The sequence below is a fragment of the Stegostoma tigrinum genome, chromosome 8 (assembly GCF_030684315.1).
Source record: "Stegostoma tigrinum isolate sSteTig4 chromosome 8, sSteTig4.hap1, whole genome shotgun sequence".
In the NCBI taxonomy this organism is placed as follows: Eukaryota; Metazoa; Chordata; class Chondrichthyes; order Orectolobiformes; family Stegostomatidae; genus Stegostoma; species Stegostoma tigrinum.
Window position 1 is genome coordinate 71,214,569 of NC_081361.1, and position 21,243 is coordinate 71,235,811.

General features: G+C 40.2%; 2 protein-coding genes across 7 annotated transcripts in view; one reads left to right on the top strand and one right to left on the bottom strand.

Annotated features, from left to right (window-relative positions):
• Window positions 1-21,243, top strand: part of slc6a9 (solute carrier family 6 member 9) — a 234,839-nt gene that overhangs the window by 207,714 nt on the left and 5,882 nt on the right. For all 5 annotated transcript variants that reach the window (XM_048539026.2, XM_048539028.2, XM_048539031.2 and 2 more), the window contains 8 exons: window positions 1,411-1,543; window positions 4,279-4,413; window positions 5,291-5,394; window positions 11,082-11,319; window positions 14,631-14,765; window positions 15,383-15,482; window positions 18,133-18,233; window positions 19,959-20,129. In XM_048539026.2, the coding sequence (XP_048394983.1) occupies window positions 1,411-1,543; window positions 4,279-4,413; window positions 5,291-5,394; window positions 11,082-11,319; window positions 14,631-14,765; window positions 15,383-15,482; window positions 18,133-18,233; window positions 19,959-20,129 (1,117 nt within the window). The remainder of the gene's footprint in view (window positions 1-1,410; window positions 1,544-4,278; window positions 4,414-5,290; window positions 5,395-11,081; window positions 11,320-14,630; window positions 14,766-15,382; window positions 15,483-18,132; window positions 18,234-19,958; window positions 20,130-21,243) is intronic.
• ccdc24 (coiled-coil domain containing 24) overlaps window positions 1-21,243 on the bottom strand; it is a 255,476-nt gene that overhangs the window by 96,103 nt on the left and 138,130 nt on the right. Inside the window, exon 9 of one of the 2 annotated variants that reach the window (XM_059647975.1) lies at window positions 2,559-2,660. The exons of the other annotated variant lie outside the window; for it this stretch is intronic. Coding sequence (XP_059503958.1) covers window positions 2,588-2,660 — 73 coding nt within the window. The 3' untranslated portion in view covers window positions 2,559-2,587. Of the gene's footprint in view, window positions 1-2,558; window positions 2,661-21,243 lie in introns of those variants that run through there. 2 annotated transcript variants of the gene reach the window in all.

Consider the following 21,243-nt stretch of genomic DNA (forward strand, 5'->3'; position numbering starts at 1 on the left):
AAAACTAGCTGTACTGACAACATTGCAATCAATGATTGCAGGTTAATGTTACATTGTGACCCCTTGCCCAATTTTTTGGGACTGTTTAATTTGGTCCCAGTTCCCAATATGGGCCTTCAGTTGATTAGTCAGTAACTTTGTCACTGTAAATGAAATAATCTGTCATTAATATGTCAGTCAAAAGAGAAAAGAAATTACTACAAAGGGAATTCCAGAATGTTTGATTATAACAGAGTATATCAAAAAAACTACAAATTCTTGACTCATAAGTTAGAAGCTTACACGCAGGCTTGGGTTTGTCAAAAACTCTTGCTTCCCCATCTTTCATATCATTTTATCAATGCCATTAATACGCATATTTCTTCAAATAGTCATCAAGGTAAAATATACCCCAAGGTTGGTTGGACAGGAGCCAGGTTAATTATCTCACTTGCTAATCTGTTGTGAAATATCAATGTAAAGAAATGAACTGCCTAGCCAGAGGCTGTTGACCATGTGTTCTACTGAAATGGCTAGCAATAGAAACATAGCCAGCCTGATGAAAATAAAAATTCTGATTGCATTTTAAAACCATTATACACAGAGGTCTCAAATCTGATGCAGAGGAAACATAAATTAAGCCAGGACCAAATTAGACCAGGTTTCATCCTTTTCTTCCTGTTTTTGTGGAATTTGGTCAAACAGACTTTCCTGGGTCACAGGGAGCATAGCTGTGGGAAGGGGACAGGCAATAGGGATAGTGGAGGGAATAAAGGCATCTCCCAGGCTGAGAGTTTGCTTGTTCCTGAGCTTGGCTGAGCAACAGTCAACCAAGTACACAGAGTGAAAGCAGGTATTCTGACCTGTCAACCAGCAGTTGTGGATCCCAGCATGATTCTAACGCTGTAACTGACTTGGAACTATTCCAACACCCAAACTTCTGTCAGAATAGGTATCCACCTGCCACATTTTGAAGCCTGTTGGGACTAGCAGCATGTGGATGCTTAGTGACAGCTCCAACCACATGCACATTTTAAATACTGCACAGTAAATCCTTCTGCAACATTGTTGCTTATCAGAAATCTTGCCCATAAAATATACTTACTAATTTAGAGCTATTTAGAGCTTCGGTGTGGAATACTGTTTTCTAATGTTGCAGCAAATGTGTCTCAGCCTTTATTGCCATGAACTGTTATAGTAGTTTACTTGCTATGCTCCCATTTTTAATGGTAACAACAGCTATAAGTATTTGTTTCCTGTTATGACATTGTCTTAATGTGTTTTTCTTTCAAAAATCCCAGTTCTCTGTAGAAGCTGAGACCAAGGTAAGTTACAGAAGAGCCACATGTGAGTTCAGGGGAGGCAAATACAATATGATCGCCTTGGAATTTGCATTGGCTGTGATCTGACTGTGGTCATATTTATTGACAGCTATTATGTGCTGAGGATATCCAACGGCATTGGTAATTTTGGGGAGATTCGCCTGCCTTTGCTGGGTTGCCTAGTTGTAGCCTGGGTTGTGGTCTTCCTCTGCCTCATTAAAGGGGTCAAGTCTTCAGGAAAAGTAAGTGCACTGTTGATATTTACAAATACACAAATGGCAACACTGCGTCTTTAAACATGGGCCTAGCTGACTGCAGCTAAGGATACTTATTTGGTGGAAGGAGAGGGGAATTAAAACTGAAGTGAAAGCGTGTTCCAACGAGGGAACAGCTAGCTTTTCCAGATCAGAAGCGATTTTACACCTCACAAGGTCAATTTCCTTATCAGGCCCCACTCTCCTGTACAAAGAATGACGAGTGGAAGCTTCATCCCTGAACCTGTACAAATCAGTTATGTCAGGTGGAACGTATTATTGCTGACAATGATCCAATCCACCGGTTGGGGAACCACTGAGAAACCTCCAGGACTTCTTGGGGGGAAAGCAAGCTATTAGGCATTTAACCAGCTAGAGTTGGTCCTTCTCCGGTATTCAGGGATTTTAGCAGTGCCTCTGGCAATGGTGGTTGCTGCCAGCAGTGCTCCAGGATCATCGATGGATCCCAGGACTCAGGTCAGTGAAGCCAGAATGAAAGTTATGGGAAAGGAAACAGGAAGATTAGAGGCAAGAGTAGCCGGGTCACTTTCAGAAGCCACCTACCTCTCAATGCTGGGTCTCTTGATAGGCATTAAGTGCCCATGAAAGAGGAAATCTATGCCATTTACATTGAATTCCTGACTCATCACTAAGTTCAGGAATAATTGATGTCACTCAAAATAAGCCAAATTGACATCTTACCATAAATGAGTGATGTCCCATGTTGGTAGGTCCAACGTTACCATAGGATGTGTTTTCCCATTATTGGGAAATTGATATGGTTACATGGACCCTGTCACTATAGTCTCTGACACGATGAGCAGGATTAAATCCAGCCCAAAGAATCCAGTACCAGGTACAAACAAAGCAGATAGATTCTTACTGCTAAGACGCCTCTTCCCAACAATGCATCCAGGAAAACAGTACATTTGTGGACTTAGTCCTTGAAACATTTCTGTCCTAAACTGTAATACTAACAGATAGGGATAAGAGAACAAAATACCTGGGCATTTTATTGATTAGGAAGTAATATCATTGGACTTGCTGCTGGTTTCTCCAACCCCATACGCAAATCTGCATCTCTACCTGTTGCAAAACTGCTGACCTAAGGAAAGGAATCAAATCAAAATATGTTCCATGTTGTCAAATATCTGACAGTAAAACTAATCATAGCTACAGAGTGTGAACAATTTCAATTCTTTCTGTAAAAAAAAGGTCTGGATTCTTCAATTAATATAAAAAGAGTATTAAAATGTTAAATTGTTCAATTTCAAAATTCCAAAAATACCAACTGACATTTTATGCACCTTGTATCATAACTTAAGTGTTAACTTCCACAAGCAATTGTGAAAATTGCCCCTTCAGTTTCTTTTTCGAAGTTCCAATGCTTTCATGATTACCACTCGGTAGCGTTTTGTGCTCACATCAGTTATTATGGTGATAGGATCCCGACTCTCGGTACTGGTTCTTCACATCATCAAATCAAGTCTGCACTGCATTAGCTAAAGGCCCTGATCAAAGGCAAGGTACTATGTTGCAGATTCAGTTCTGTCTCATCATAAAATAGACCACCTCAGGTCGACTGCTCAGTGTACACTCTACCTGGTCTTCCTTGAATAAAGAAAGTATGATGTGGGATGTTAAAAATGCTAAGAATTAGTAGGTTATGGACCACATGCACGTAAATAGGATTAGTGTGGTTTAGCGTTAGTTGGTTGTCATGGACATGTTGGCTGAGGGCTTGTTTCTGTGCTGTATGACTCTATATATCATGGGACAGGCACTTCAGAATCATCCATTTTACCCCATCACCTAAAGAGAGGGTGAGGACCAAAGGCAGCTGCAACTATTGAGGGCCAGCACAAATTAATTTTAATGTGAAATAAAGATTTATGCATGCAAAGATAATGCATTGTGAAGCTTCTCCACAGCCAAACAATCGCTGCATGCTTGCAAATTTAAGGGGCCAACAAATCAACATTCTTTCCAATTGTCTGGTTAATCCCTTGATCAATGGTTTGAGGGATCTAAGGAAGAAAAAAAAACAGCTGAACTGCATTCCTCAGTTTCAATAGGTTTACAACAGTCAGATACTTTATGGAGTAGACTTAGAGAGTGCACTGTCCCAGTTTAGAAGTCAGGGAGATCGCAGATGCAGCGCTAGAGGAGCATCACCTATGGATGTACCCAACCACTATAAGGTTTTTGCTGTCTGTATTGATGAGGGAAATGTCTGCATGTTGGATGAGCAAACTGACCGCAGCACTGCAATACAGAGCACCAGTCACTTGGGGGAACAAAACATTATATGGCAACAGGAGGAGACTGTAAGGACAGAGGGATAGGTGATGATCACATATTCCAAATGTTGTACTGCCTGTGGAGAGCCAGAGTTACAGATATCTCCAAAAGGCTTAAGGAGCCAGGGGGAAAATTCTTCTTCTGTTTCTCACGGTTTTACTTAGAAGTTTTGCAAAACAGAGTTTCTTACAGCTCATTTTATACTTTAGAACAGGAAGATACGTCTTTTCTCCACAAGTAGTGGTTAGTTTCTACACATTTTGGTACTGGCTGAGCATAAATGTTGGACTCAGTTGTTCTTTCATATCCTCCTATTCCTCTCCATTATTGTGAGCACAAAACCTGCAGATGACGAATGGCTATCATACATTACTTAGTCTTCCCGTATCCAGCATGAGCCCTTACTATGCTGTTTTCTCTAGGTGGTGTACTTCACAGCAACATTCCCTTATGTTGTGCTAACAATTCTGTTTATTCGTGGAATTACTTTGGATGGAGCAGTCAATGGCATTAAGTACTATCTCACACCTCAGTGGGACAAGATCTTAGATGCAAAGGTGAGTCGACCAAGCTTTGCAGCATCATCATATTCCAGTCATAAAACTCTTGTATTCCTGAAGACTATGTAATGGTGTTACACTGCATGGTTTTGTTACACATTAAGTGTGCATTTTACTATTGGGAGTAAAAGACTAAATGGAAACCAGTCACACACTCACTGGAAAAGAGAAGCGAAGAGCCAATTGCAATTAGCCCAACCCTTGCAGTTTCCCAGTATCCCATAATGCAACAAACAATAGTTGGAAATCTTAAAGGAATATATATCATTTCACCATTTGTTAGAAGAAGGAAATGTCATCTTGATTGCCGTAATTGTGCCCAATTTTGGTCTGGGCATAGAGATCAAGATGGAGCTAAGCAGAAGTAAGGCAAACTAATGGATGAAATTTTGGCAGTAGTGGGTTGGTCATTTATCACATACTGCCAGAAAAGAGGTGCAGTAAAACTTGTTCCCATAATTTTCTGCCATCACTGAACTTGAAGATTCCACACAGTATGGGAAAGTATGTTGACCCCAAATGCTTCTGCCAATGTCAAAGTTTTCAATTACAAAATAGCTCCAACAGATGATGATCAAATTGTTGCTGATGTGGTCCTAATAAATAGATGCATTCAGATGAATTAAAGAATAATATGGTTGGTAATGTATTTATTTTGAAAAAAACTTGAGTGTGGGAAAAGATTGCTAGATCCTGCTCTGACTATGAAGTCATATTTTCAGTGTGGAATATCCACCACTTGTACAGATTAGCATGTGGGGAAAAGTTCTGGGAAAAAGAATTCTCACAGAAAATTGAGCAAAAGAAAGCAAATGTCTTTGTTCCAATGGTTGATAAATTGCTAATAGACATTTTCTTTTTCATTCTTTTCCAGGTTTGGGGTGACGCGGCTTCCCAAATTTTTTATTCCCTCGGATGTGCCTGGGGTGGCCTGATAACCATGGCCTCGTACAACAAGTTCCACAATAATTGCTACAGGTTAGGGTGCAGAATAAATACAGCATTGTATTTTAGTTCTTAATGCCTTATAGAATCATAGAAAATCGGAGCAAGAGTGTCTTTTGGCACATCAAGCTTGTTCCACGTCTCAGTATGATCATGGCTGATCCTTTATCTCAACAGCACACTCCCACTCTCTCACTATACCCCCAGTTTCTGCAGTGTATAGAAATCTATTTTTTTTAAAATATATTCTGTTTCATGACGATTTAAATTTTCTTGCTGTTCCTAGTGCCAAAAAAACCCTAAGTTTCTCGGTCTAGACCCATGGTTGGTTTGAATATGTAAATTCATATGAACATGGCCTGTTATATTTTATGATTAAATTGCACCAAGGGCTGAGCTGAGAAAGGAATAATGCAAAGAAGAAACTGAGAAAAACAAACCAGTCCTTTTATGTCCAATTTTAATGAAGGAATCCTTTGGAAAATGTTATGGCATGGATTGGAAAACAGGAAGATATAACTTCAACATGAATCATTCTTTATTCAGTTAGTTAGAACATCCACAAGAGCTATGCATCTTATCTGCTGCAGTGACATCCCAGATAATTCTTTTTGACAAGACTCGCATTTTACATGTTCATGCAGGGGTTAGAAAAAAGTTTGCCAATCACATTTCTTTGAAACAAGTGCAACTTTAATATCACAAGGTATAGACATTGTTCCTTACAAGAGCAACTCCTTGTAAGGTGGGGAGTGGAGCAGTAACTGTGTGATTGCACTATTAATCTACAGGCCTCAAACTAATACTGTGGGGACGAGCGTTTGAATTCTACCACATCCACTGGTAGAATTCAAATTCGATTATTAAATCTGGAAATAAAAGTTAATTTTCGTGATAGTGATGTGAAATCATTCTTGATTGTTGCAAAAACCCCATCTGGTTCACTAAAGTCCTTTAGGGGAGTAAATCTGCCATCCTTACCTCGTCTGGCCTACACGTGACTCCAGATCTACAGCAATGTGTCCCCCACTGCCCTGTGAAATAGTTTTCTAAGCCACTCAGGTCAAGGACAAGTAGGGATAAATGGCAAATACAGGCCTTACAAGTGATGACCATATTCCAAAGACTTTAAAAAGTCCTATCACTGGAACACTTATGGCGATCCAGAGAGCACTACTACTGCAAGCAAGGAATGTATGTGAATGTATCAAATGATGCAATAGATACAGGTAACTAATTTACACAATCAGTCTCTCAAAACAAACTAAGAGCTTTTGGCACAGAAACTTGTTATAATGCAGTTACTGCACAGTTTGAGTGACAAAGAGACTATACTGCTCTTACCAAATGCCATAACTATATATAGGAAGGATTTCTGGGTTAACAATCAACTTATTCACTACATTATGGAAGCACTTTTCAAAGGCATTAAGTCCTGAAATGCGACTCAAATCCAGAACTTAAATGCATTACAAAATCTCCCTGTATTAGGATATGTAATAATGGGAAATAGAGGTAGGATGTTCTACAATTAAACAACAAGTCTGAAGATGTGCAGCTCAGGTGGATTGGCCATGCTAAATTGCGCAAAGTGACCAGCGATGTACACTCTAGGTGGGTTCACTATGCGAAACACAGGGTAATAGGGGAGGGTAATAAAAATGTGAGGCTGGATGAACACAGCAGGCCAAGCAGCATCTCAGGAGCACAAACGCTGACGTTTCGGGCCTAGACCCTTCATTAGAGAGGGGGATGGGGTGAGGGTTCTGGAATAAATAGGGAGAGAGGGGGAGGCGGACCGAAGATGGAGAGAAAAGAAGATAGGTGGAGAGAGTATAGTTGGGGAGGTAGGGAGGGGATAGGTCAGTCCAGGGAAGACGGACAGGTCAAGGAGGTGGGATGAGGTTAGTAGGTAGGAGATGGGGGTGCGGATTGGGGTGGGAGGAAGGAATGGGTGGAAGAACAGGTTAGGGAGGCAGAGACAGGTTGGACTGGTTTTGGGATGCAGTGGGTGGAGGGGAAGAGCTGGGCTGGTTTAGGGATGCGGTGGGGGAAGGGGAGATTTTGAAGCTGGTGAAGTCCACATTGATACCATTAGGCTGCAGGGTTCCCAAGCGGAATATGAGTTGCTGTTCCTGCAACCTTCGGGTGGCATCATTGTGGCACTGCAGGAGGCCCATGATGGACATGTCATCTAAAGAATGGGAGGGGGAGTGGAAATGGTTTGCGACTGGGAGGTGCAGTTGTTTGTTGCGAACCAAGCGGAGGTGTTCTGCAAAGCGGTCCCCAAGCCTCCGCTTGGTTTCCCCAATGTAGAGGTAGCCACACCGGGTACAGTGGATGCAGTATACCACATTGGCAGATGTGCAGGTGAACCTCTGCTTAATGTGGAATGTCATCTTGGGGCCTGGGATAGGGGTGAGGGAGGAGGTGTGGGGGCAAGTGTAGCATTTTCTGCGGTTGCAGGGGAAGGTGCCGGGTGTGGTGGGGTTGGAGGGCAGTGTGGGGCGAACAAGGGAGTCACGGAGAGAGTGGTCTCTCCGGAAAGCAGACAGGGGTGGGGATGGAAAAATGTCTTGGGAGGTGGGGTCGGATTGTAGATGGCGGAAGTGTCGGAGGATGATGCGTTATATCCGGATGTTGGTGGGGTGGTGTGTGAGAACGAGGGGGATGCTCTTTGGGCGGTTGTGGCGGGGGCGGGGTGTGAGGGATGTGTTGTGGGAAATGCGGGAGACGCGGTCAAGGGCGTTTTCGATCACTGTGGGGGGGAAGTTGCGGTCCTTGAAGAACTTGGACATCTGGGATGTGCGGGAGTGGAATGTCTAATCGTGTGAGCAGATGCGGCGGAGGCGGAGGAATTGGGAACAGGGGATGGAATTTTTGCAGGAGGGTGGGTGGGAGGAGGTGTATTCTAGGTAGCTTTGGGAGTCGGTGGGCTTGAAATGGACATCAGTTACAAGCTGGTTGCCTGAGATGGAGACTGAGAGATCCAGGAAGGTGAGGGATGTGCTGGAGATGGCCCAGGTGAACTGAAGGTTGGGGTGGAAGGTGTTGGTGAAGTGGATGAATTGTTCGAGCTCCTCTGGGGAGCAAGAGGCGGCGCCGATACAGTCATCTATGTACCGGAGGAAGAGGTGGGGTTTGGGGCCTGTGTAGGTGCGGAAGAGGGACTGTTCCACGTAACCTACAAAGAGGCAGGCATAGCTGGGGCCCATGCGTGTGCCCATGGCCACCCCCTTAGTCTGTAGGAAGTGGTAGGGTAGGGTGGTAGGTCTGGGTGGGATGCTGTTCAGAGGCGTGCTGTGTGCCTGATGAACCAAATGGCCTGCTTCCACTCTAGGGGTTCTATGATTCTCACAATCATTTTTAAAGGCCTACTGTCATCAATAATGTGGCAGTTTTACATTTTCAGGTTTATTTCTAAAATTATTGTAATCGATTTATTCATTACTGATGTATTTTAAAATGAATAATCAATAAATTTGGTGCATTTTGTGCTGGAAGCTTATATGCATATTTTACAGTGTATAAATTTAGAGCTGTTTGGGAAGACAGATCTGAAAAGCACACAGGTGCATGCAGCAAATAATCCAAAAAGCACAAGTCCTGGAGAGATTTATAGTATCATGTTGTCTCTCGCCTTTTGGTCCCAGCAGTACTCAGGTTACAATACCGCTGAAGACGCTACTTTTGGCAACTATCTGGTGATTGCAAGCTTCTAACTTACAGTAGTTGGCTTCAAGCCTCCGTAACAAGCCCAGTGTCTCTGAACAAGGTCACCAAGCAATATGCTTAGGGTTACATTAGTTCACCAGAAGTTTCTGTGTTGGCAGCTGAAGTGAATTGTTGATTTGATTGACATCCTTACATGTTTAGGATAAGTCATTTTTTCTGAGATCTCTTCCCAAAGTCTCAGTGTTATGTGGACAACATTGTGAACTGTTTGAAGTCTGTATTATTGATACCTGAATTGATACTTTTATATGGGAGTTGGAGAAGTCATTTTAAAGCAAGGAACATTTGAGAATTGGTGTTTTTTTTCTCTTTCAACAGTTCCACATGTGAAGACATGCTATTTATTAATTATACACCTGCATGCTATTGGCTCATTGGTTATGTACAGAGTGGACATTGGGTAAAAATGCTGAGTAAGGTGAGGGTCCATGGTGTTCGAGGTGAGCCACTGGCTTGGATTGAGGATTGGCTGTGTGACAGAAGGCAGAGAGTTGGGATCAAAGGCTGTTTTTCGGAATGGCAACCGGTGACAAGTGGTGTCCCGCAGGGTTCAGTGTTGGGGCCGCAGCTGTTCATTTTATATATTAATGATCTGGATGAAGGGACTGGGGGCATTCTGGTGAAGTTTGCCAATGATACAAAGATAGGTGGACAGGCAGGTAGTACTGAGGAGGTGGGGAGGCTGCAGAAAGATTTGGACAGTTTAGGAGAGTGGTCCAGGAAATGGCTGATGAAATTCAACGTGAGCAAATGCGAGGTTTTGCACTTTGGAGAAAAGAATACAGGCATGGACTATTTTCTAAATGGTGAGAAAATTCGTAAAGCAGAAGTACAAAGGGATCTAGGAGTGTTGGTCCAGTTTTCTCTAAGGGTTAACTTGCAGGTAGAGTCCGTGATTAACAAAGCAAATGTAATGTTGTCATTTATCTCAAGAGGGTTGGAATATAAAAGCAGTGATGTGCTTCTGAGACTTTATAAAGCTGTAGTTAGGCCCCATTTAGAACACTGTGTCCAATTTTAAATGGCGGACTGGACTCAATGGGCTGAATGGCCTTACTTCCACTCCTATGTCTTATGGTCTTAAAAATGGTCTGATTTGGCATGGACAGTATAAGGGATCATATTGAATGACATAAGAAGATATTAAGTTAGTGTAGAAACTGTAAAGGGCCAGTTGGAGTGATCAGGGGTCCGTGACAGGTAGTGAATCTATGGCGGTGTGTGGGAGAATGAGGGCTAGAGAACCAACATGTTCCAACACAACTGGAACAAATTCCCTGAGAATCAAAGGTAATGGGAACTGCAGATGCGAGAGAATCTGAGATAACAAAGTGTGAAGCTGGATGAACACAGCAGGCCAAGCAGCATCTTAGGAGCACAAAAGCTGACATTTCGTGCCTAGACCCTTCATCACCGAAATGTCAGCGTTTGTGCTCCTAAGGTGCTGCTTGGCCTGCTGTGTTCATCCAGCTCCACACTTTGTTATCCCTGAGAATCAAGGAGGGTTTTCTAATCAGCCCACCTTAGCATCCACTCACCTTACCATCAAAGTCTAATGCTTTGCTTCTGGAGTCAGCAGACCTGACCTAACTACATAACCCTACCTCTGGAGCAAATTTTAGGGCCCATTTTACTGTGGTACATCAGGACAATTCAGTGCTTTGACGAAGGAGCAAGGCCCCATGGAAGGCTCCTCTCACCCCTGCTCATTATTTCTCTTGTGAAAGGGAATACAATATAAGGTGTTGCAGAAACTCCTAGGAGTGACTGGAATGTGTTGCCACTTCCTTAGGGGCTCCATCATATCTGGTGGAGAATTGTTAAAGGCACTGCACCATTTCAGACCTTCAATTACGGTGTGATATAATAGTAGGTAGTAGTACTTGAAAGGTGCTTGGTGTTAAATGCTCTCAGTGCTCTAATTCTTTCAATCACACATGTAATCTCACTTCTATCTGTTACTGTTTTTCTTCTTGCTGCTGCAGGGACAGTATTATTATCAGTATCACTAACTGCGCAACCAGTATTTACGCTGGGTTTGTCATCTTCTCCATTCTTGGATTCATGGCTGCACATCTGGGGGTCAACGTGTCGGAAGTAGCGGATCATGGTCCTGGACTGGCCTTTGTGGCCTACCCAGAAGCCTTGACGTTGCTGCCGATTTCACCCTTCTGGTCCCTTCTCTTCTTCTTCATGTTAATTCTGCTGGGATTGGGTACGCAGGTAAGTGACACTTAACACTATGTTTGTTCCCTTGAATAGCAGTTGCCAGTTAGAACAAAGAATTGACAAGCTGATGAAAACTGCATTGGATAAAACACTCTGGGGGCAAGCATTCAGAGTTTAGTTTTCTTCTTTCTCTTTGGTTTTGTACACTGCAGAAGCTTCAATGAAATTCAATGATGCGACTCCACTTAAAAGTAAAACGAGGCTGTTTTGCATGGTTGGAGAAAAGATAGTTAGATCCTATGTGTTTTGCATGAAATCAATGACCCAGTATTGAAATTTGAAAACACCATATGTTATTGTAAATTATGTCATATAATTAGCAAAGTAATTTCAACACAGATTAATGAGAGATGTTACATTTTGGTAAGAGAAAAGTCATATACTTCTTGGAAAATATCATAAATAGGGCTGAAGCAAAGGAATATACATAAATCTTGGTGTATAAATCCATAACTCACTAAACAGAGTGACATGGATTAATAAGATCTTAAAAGCACTTAATAGATGCATTTAAAGTTATGAAAACCATTATAGAATAGGGACAGAGCAAATGCTTTCAATGATGGGGATAAGCAAAATAAAAAGGCTTTCCATAGAGGATAATCACCAGGAGATCTAAAAAGAAATAAAGAAGAGTGTGGTAGGAAGAGCTAGTTGTTGCAACAAATGGTATGGATGCATTTAAGGACATCTGGATAAGTAAAGAAGGGAGCAGATAATTTATACTATTTGAGTGAAACGAGAAAGCATTGGAAGAGACCTAAGTGAAGCAAAACTGATACCATGGACCAATCAGGATGAATGGCCTTTTCTGAGTGATATAATCTGTGCAATTCTATATAATAAATATCATGACTTCATTTTCAAATAATGCTTCATTTTTCATGACACTAACACATCTCATTATTATTAAGATTGCTGTTTTTGCAAGATTAAGTTGCTTTAAGATAAATTTGACATTGATATGATTTAAGAATTGTTGAAGACATTTACATTCTCATCATAGAACAAGAAGCAATTCATCTTCGTACTTTAGCACTTATTGCAATGAAATATTATATATTCAATGGTATATACGGAAAATGTCTTATGACTGAAGGAATGGGTGTATGGTGAAGTTACAGAAATGCCTTTTCACCCTTGGGACCTTGACTCAAATGCACCCCAGACAAATGGGATGGAAATCTCTTCTGTCTGGTAGCTTGTCAGAGGTAAAAGTGATGCCTTGTGTGGGAAGCGGGAATTACTGGTGTAATAGGGGTGATTTTTTTTTGATATTGAGAATATAAAACATGAGTTGGGAAAGTATAGGAAACTTTACTGGGTAACTATTCCAAGCTGTCGTTATCCTGGGAGCACTTAATGCTGACATTGAGTGTGAAGAGTGAAAAGAAATGAACACCCCAGCACTGACAGCCCACGCCTTAATGAGCGCAAAAGAATTCACCCACTTTCTTGTGTTTTTTTAAAGATCATACCCATGGGTAGCCTGCGGTACGATATTTATACAAGCCAACCAGGTAACACATCATGAGGAAATTAAAAGAGTGTTATGTCCGTTGGATTCATGAATTGTATAAATATTGCATTATGCTGCAATTTATACAATGAAGGTGGTGAGAAATGTCAGCCCTTTCATTGTACAAAATATTTTTGTTTTCATTTTTTTATTAGTCTGGTACGTCGTTTCCATGGAGATGGAGAAATACCTGACACAACTGGTCACACTTCTGTGAAAGATTCAACATGGCTGTGCAGATTGGGGCATCAGCCCAGAGACTAAGGCCACTTTCATTGCATAAAAAAAACTAAACCGCCCCAGGGAGGAAAAAAACGTATACTGCAGTACCATTAACATGATGCCTGGGCTGAGTCACAATCGATGTCATTAACATCTCATCAATAACCACACATAATTTTACTCACAACCAGGTTCCAATATGATATAGATAATATATTTTTTAAATAGCAATATTATGTTTAATCATTTCTAACTACCATCTGAGAGCACACTTTGATACATGTAAGATAACATGTTGGCATCTTGTAGTTAGTACTGAGGTATCACCAGCTTTTTTCCCCCCATACAGCGGAATCGCTGGAGTGTTGTGTCCAAATTGGGTCAACATACTTTAGGAAGGGTGGAGAATCCTTTTCTTTACTAGAATGAGACTAGAGTTGTGGGATCTCAGTTACCTGGAAAGACAGAGGTTAAGGAGAAATTTAATAGAGGCATTCAAAATCCTGACAGGCTTTGATAGAGTGACTAAGGAGAAACGGTTTTCATTGGCAAATGGGTTGTTAACCAGCAATGCAGATTTAAGGCAACTCGTAAAGGAACCTAAAGACAAGGGGAGAAATTATTTTATGTGTGCATTGATTTGAAATGTACTATGTGCAAGGGTGGTGGAGGCAGGTCCAATCATGACTTACAAAAGAAAATTGGATAAATACTTGCAAGGGAAAACTGCAGAGCCAAGGGAAAGGGTGGGAAATGGGACAAAGCAGATAGATTGTTCATAGAACCAGCATGCACTTAATGGGTTGAATTACTTCCTTCTGTGCTGGATTAATATATGAATATTAGGAATTCACATGCATTATGTAATTTGTTTTATGTTATTTAAGCTGCAGTTCACATACATAATGTATAGCATAATTTGCTGTGAATTTTGTTATATAATGTAAATTACACTGAATAATGTAATTTATATTGAAATGAAGTTAAAGTACAGTATACAGTGTCCAATATACACAATGTGATATTTGCACTGTTGTACCACATAGTATATTTAATTATATTCTGCAATTTATATTACACTGCAGAGTACACAATTTTCCTTTATATATTTGTGCTCTTTAATGTAATTTATGTGCAATATTTACTATTTGTCATATTGCGCTGCACACTGTTCCATGTTATACTCCACTGAGGACACTTATTTGGTAATACTTCATTTACTTAACTGAAGTGTGGTGGATGCCTGAGCTGGAGCAGCTCCAAGAAACTTCTTTTACATAGAAGAGTAGTACTTAGGCAGTAAACCACACTGTAAACAGGAAGTGTAAATGCTTATGGGATTTGACCCAAGGATTCACTTTGAGGTAAATTATTCCCCCAGTTAGTCACTACATTAATACTTCCAACCATCTATTGAGTATACATGCCTTTTTTATAAAATGACACATTATTTTGAGATAGGTGCACATATTTAATATATAAGTTACATCAGATCGTGCCATTTACCCTATATGGTATAGAATAATGTGTATAATAAATAGTAATGCTTTTGTTTCCTTCCCAGTTCTGTCTGTTGGAGACATTGGTCACTGCAGTCGTTGATGAGATTGGCAGTGATTGGATTCGTAGGCAAAAATCTTTTGTGACTCTGGCAGTTGCCATTATTGGCTTTCTTCTGGGAATCCCACTGACTACCCAAGTAAGTCCAATGAAAATGTACATTTGCCATGCAGTGCTTTATTCCATTCATATTAACAGAGAAAAATTACAAGTTTGAACAACTTGTAATTGGACCTAGTTAGAAATGTTTTGCTGCATCAGATCAACTCTCTTGATTAGTTTTTTTCTTAAATATTTTAAGGCACATTTTATATAGCACTAAATCATCCCTTTATCCTTTACAAAAATGAGTTATGTTTAATTCAGATTTTTTCCTTCTTTAAGATTTTTAATTTTTTAACCACATGCTTAAACCTCTCTTGGTTCCTCTGAATAATTTACTGCTGTATCAGATTTTAAAATATTACATCTGTGTCTAATGCTTTAAATATGCTCCAGTGCTCTATGGGCCCTTTTGGCCTCAATTTGTGCAAATATAATCAAAAATATTTTAATAGGAGTATTTAATACTAAAAGAAAATGTGTCTATTATCAAATTAAATTAAAAGCTAACTTGAAAGATATTAACTGTTAGATAGAGTGACTGTAAAGAGGCACTGGGTTCTTAAACCAGCTATGATTAAAACCCACATCTCAGAGTGGACTCATTTTCGCAGGAAATATTCATGCCATTTTTTTTGTGTCTGACTGCTGCAGGCTGGCATTTACTGGCTCCTCCTCATGGATAACTATGCAGCCAGTTTTTCACTCGTTGTGATTTCCTGCATTATGTGCATCGCCATTATGTACATCTATGGTAAGTATCAGCGAAGAATTATGCTGCCACAATGTAGACCAAGCTGATCTAATATAAACAGATACAGCATGACAAGCAGTGCACAGCTGTTAGTGCTTCGAAAACCGGAGAACTAAATATTGCTCATGTTTTGAGACAAAATGTATTAGATATGCAAAACTATCGCACTTGGTGGACTGAAGGTCTTGTTTTTGTTCTTGCTTTTGTCTGGTGTCCATAGTAAAAGCTAACTTTGTTGGTACTGTTTATGGTGGTATCTGAAGCTGCCAATTGCATTGCTACACTGCAGTTGATAAAAATGTAATACTCAGCTTTCTTTGAGAAGATATAAAAGGAATCTTCTTATATTCTACTAAAAGTTACCATGAGAGAACAGCAGGTCCGCTGATATATTTCTGTACATCACAAAATATGTACTTATCCATTTCTAATGATATTTCAAACCTACAAATTTTACATTCGCATTTATGTAGGTATTTCATAACAATAAAAAATGTGAACAGGACTCTGCAATAAATTGCATCCCTCAAAATGCTTTCTCAAAAAAAAAGTCATATTTTCAGTGATAGTAGGAACTGCAGATGCTGAGATAACAAGGTGTGGAGCTGGATGAACACAGCAGGCCAAGCAGCATCAGAAGAGCAGGAAAGCTGACGTTTCGGGCCAAGAATTTCTGAAGTAGGGTCTAGGCCCGAAACGCCAGCTTTCCTGCTCCTCTGATGCTGCTTAGCCTGCTGTGTTCATCCAGCTCTACGCCTTGTTATCTCATATTTTCAGTAACTAAAGTATCTGTTACTGAAAAAGGACTTCATACAGAAGATCCAAATTGATAAACAAGTATATATTCTTCTAGTGAAATTCATTGGTGTATCCTAGCATTTCTATTAAAGATTTTATTTTAGCATTTCAGAATCTTCTAAAATAATTTGACCTTGATGTGATTGATCAGAAGGGAAAATTTTAGCTGAGGGCAGATGTGCAGTTCTGACTGTGAAGTGCACAGTCCTGCACCCACTTATCAAAAAACTGAAGAACTGCAGATGCTGGAAATCAGGAACAAAAATAGAAATTGCTGGAAAAACACAATAAGTCTGGCAGCATCTGTGGAGAGAAGCCAAGTTAATGTTTTGCATCTAATGACCCTTCTTCAGGACAGAAATAATGGGAACTGCAGATGCTGGAGAATCCAAGACAACAAAGTGTGAAGCTGGATGAACACAGCAGGCCAAGCAGCATCTCAGGAGCACAAAAGCTGACGTTTCGGGCCTAGACCCTTCATCAGAGAGGGGGATGGGGAGAGGGTTCTGGAAAAAATCGGGAGTGGGGGGAGGCGGACCGAAGATGGAGAGAAAAGAAGATAGGTGGAAAGGAGAGTAGAGGTGGGGAGGTTGGGAGGGGATAGGTCAGTCCAGGGAAGACAGACAGGTCAAGGAGGTGGGATGAGGTTAGTAGGTAGGAAATGGAGGTGTGGCTAGAGGTGGGAGGAGGGGATGGATGAGAGGAAGAACAGGTTAGGGAGGCGGTGACAAGCTGGGCTGGTTTTGGAATGCAGTGGGGGGAGGGGACGAGCTGGGCTGGTTTTGGGATGCAGTGGGGGAAGGGGAGATTTTGAAGCTGGTGAGGTCCACATTGATACCATTGGGCTGCAGGGTTCCCAAGCGGAATATGAGTTGATGTTCCTGCAACCTTTGGGTGGCATCATTGTGGCACTGCAGGAGGCCCATGATGGACAATTCGTCTGAAGAATGGGAGGGGGAGTTAAAATGGTTCACGTCTGGGAGGTGCAGTTGTTTATTGCGAACCAAGCGGGGGTGTTCTGCAAAGCGGTTCCCAAGCCTCCGCTTGGTTTCTCCAATGTAGAGGAAGCCACACTGGGTACAGTGGATACAGTATACCACATTGGCAAATGTGCAGGTGAACATCTGCTTAATATGGAAAGTCATCTTGGGGCCTAGGATGGGGGTGAGGGAGGAGGTGTGGGGGCAAGTGTAGCACTTCCTGCGGTTGCAGGGGAAGGTGCTGGGTGTGGTGGGGCTGGAGGGGAGTGTGGAGTGAACAAGGGAGTACAGGTTTTGAAGAAGGGTCATCGGACCTGAAATGTTAACATTGCTTTCTCTCCACAGAATATGCCATCTCTGTTTTTGTTCCTGTCGCACTGAAACTAACAAAGTGATAGCATCTAACAAAAATCTGATTGGCTGCTTACCAGAGCTGTTTGGGGAAAAGAATAGTGAATTGGAAGTTTACTCATTCAAGGAAAATTATATTGTGCATTTTTAAGAAAAGTCTGTCTGTGCATCTGTGAGAGAAAGATGAAGAAAATCTGACAGACTGTGCTGATTATTCATCAATTTTATATTTCGTTGGTGTCCAAGTTACAATCAGTGAACTTTAGAAAGCATATTCAATTCACATGCAAACACAGTGATGTTCCAGATTCAAATTGGACTTTTTATTATAGTTCAATTTTGAAAGCAGACCCTACAAAATTATTAGCACAGTTGCTTACAAATTTATCCTCTATATGTTTTAGGATGGAATTTAATGCAATTATTGCCATCATTAATTATTGATGCAATATGTAACATAAAGAAAAGGACAGATGAGCTGTTCTAGAAACTCCGCATTAACTATCTATCTCTTGTCCCAGGACATAATAACTATTTCAAGGATGTTCAGATGATGCTTGGCTTTCCACCTCCAATCTTCTTTCAAATCTGTTGGCGTTTTGTGTCACCCAGCATTATATTTGTAAGTAATTGTTATATTTTTGCAGAATCAGTGTGAAGTACTGTCTCATAAGTTCACAAAGAAATGACATTGATTTTAAATGCTTTGAGTTTCCAGTCCTGTCCTTTCACTTTCAGAGCATGGATTCTATATCCAAACTTGAGGGAACAGGTTCTTCTCTTTAAAGTCTATATGGAAGTACAGAGAAATGAATCACAAGCTTTACTAACAAAAATCTGATTGGCTGCTTACCAGAGCTGTTTGGGGAAAAGAATAGTGAATTGGAAGTTTACTCATTCAAGGAAAATTATATTGTGCATTTTTAAGAAAAGTCTGTCTGTGCATCTGTGAGAGAAAGCTGAAGAAAATCTGACAGACAAACTTATGTGTAAATTTGGAACCTCCATAAAAACAGAAATGGACATAATTTTCAAATGGTTGGCATTATTTAGATAACTACCCAAAAGGATGATTGGTTTAGGAATTGAAAAATATAGTTGTAGTGCATTGAAGATAGGAGATGGCTATTCCATGGTAGATAACTGAAATATGTTGTTGAGATGGAGTAAGGAATATCTGACCCCAGTTGTGGGTTGATCTCCATGATGTATACCCAGTTTGCAAATGCATGATACTGACATTGGATATTGGAATGGAAACTACTGCCTTCCCTAATCTTACTAAATATCAAATTGACCTGGAGTACCAGCTGTTTAATGCTCCACTGTAGTTTGTAGAAAGTTCCTTTAATGTTCTGAGATAGTCAAGTTTACATTTATTGAAGGGGTCTCCAGTATGAAAATTAACAATAAGAATCCTGTTGTTGCTCAGCTGCTGCAGCAGTTCAAGAAAGCAGCTCACCACAACCTTCTCAAGGGCAGGGAGTTATGGGGGATTAATGCGATGCCCACATCCTACAAATGAATGACTGAAGGAAAAATGCACAATTTTTCGTCTTCCTTGGATTAAATATTTCACTGCGTCATATCATTCTTCATGTGCTGGTGGCTGTTTCTAGCCCGTGCATGCTTCATTCTTAGATATTTTCATTTCACCCAGTTCGGATATTATTATACACCTCGAGAGTAAGTGGGACTTGAAATGGCTGCTGAGGAAGGTGCAGAAATGGCCCACTTTCTTCTCCCTCTTCCGGCAGTTTCCTGTTAATCATCTCTCTTCATACCACTGCCATATCAAGGACTAACCTAAGGAAGAATTATGATTTGAGACCCTGCAGTGTTGTACTATGTGCAGGGATGATAGTGTGCTACATTACCATGTCAGTGAAGCTTTACCTTTCTGATTGAGCATCACCAGTTCATACCAACAGCAAAGTTCAGTCTGCCAATTAAAGGCTGATCATGCTATGTATTTCTTTTATTAGGACTTCTCTTTACCATTATCCATTGCAACAAACTGGCTTAGGATTTGCCCACCAATAAGTTGCTTCTAAACATGTCCTTTTAAGTAGTGAATGCAAGAAAGAACATTGCAGTGACTGTGTAAAATCTATAACATTCTCATTAGTAGACAGATATTGCAGACTAAAAAGTAAAAAACAACACTTTTGGAAGAGATAGCTTGTTCCAGGACTGATTTGAGCTTATTTAGATGAAAAGAAAAAAATTCTCACCCTGCGAAAACTTAAAATCTTAAGTAGAATTTGCTTTTATCACAATCATGGCTAACTAAATGAAACCATTAGATTTGAGTGAACTCATTTATACATTTGTTTGATTTTTCCAGTTCATCCTGATTTTCACTGTGGTCCAGTATAAGCCCATCAGTTACAATGACTACATCTACCCATCCTGGGCTATCATTCTCGGTTTCTTGATGGCTTTGTCCTCAGTAATCTGTATCCCTATTTATGCCATCTGGAAGATATGCATGTCCGAAGGTTCCACATTTTTGGAGGTGAGTAGACAAGATAACAAATCGATTGTATAATATATGCCAAGAAGAAGTAACAAGCAGTTTTAATTTGAGAAAATTAAGTGAAAGACACTATGGTAGCTTAAATGATGAGTAGAGAAAACAAAGTATATCAAAGCAGCAATTAGTTGATGCCAGACAAGGTTTTTCAAGATTCCTTTCAATAATTCTAACCCCTGTTCTAATATTTTGTCATTCTTCAAAGTAAAAATCGACAAGCTTTACTCCTACAATTTAATATATATTTTATATTATGTTGCCTCCGTTCCAAGTGAAAACATTTTAGTATTTGCAAACTCCTACTATATCTCAAGCCTGTGATATTAGAGATTAACTGTATGATCCTATTTTTCACTGTTTCCATTGCTTCAAATTCTTAACATCCAAAGACGGCAGTAACATTCTCACCAATGAGTCAGATTGTTGTGGACACAAAACATACTTCAGTACTTAAGCACAAAGCACTAGGCTGGGACTTTAGTACAACCCCAATGGAGTGAAAAACTGTCAGAAATGGCATTTTTCTTTGAAATGTCAAACTGAGGCTCTGGCTGTCTGCTTGGGTAGACTGAAAAGATTCCATGCCAATACTTCTCAAGAAGAGAGGAAAGTTAACTTTAGTATCCTGGCCAGGACTTATTCCTGAATCAGTATCAACAAAAACATGATCTAGTTATTATCAATAATTTTCTGTGCGCAACCATATTTCCTACATTACAACATTGCCCACAAGTTTTAAAAAAAAGCCTATTTAGTTGGCTGTAAAGCAACATTTTACACTTTTCACTGCATTCCTGTATCCCTGAACTTGAGTGCATGTGACAATAAAATCTAATTCTAATTCTAAAACTTTGGGCCAATCTGAGGTCATGAAGGGCGCTATATAAATACATGTGTTTATTTCAAGTAAACAAAATACAGTACTGAAGATAAAATGGATATATTATAGTTTGTAATGCTGGGGAAAAAGGGACAAGTTAAGTAATACAACTAGGAGAAATAAATGAAATCTTGGGGTTTTATTCTCCATTAAATTTATTATTAAATATCTACTTGGTTTGCATATGTTAATATTCTGGTAATATAGTATCCAACG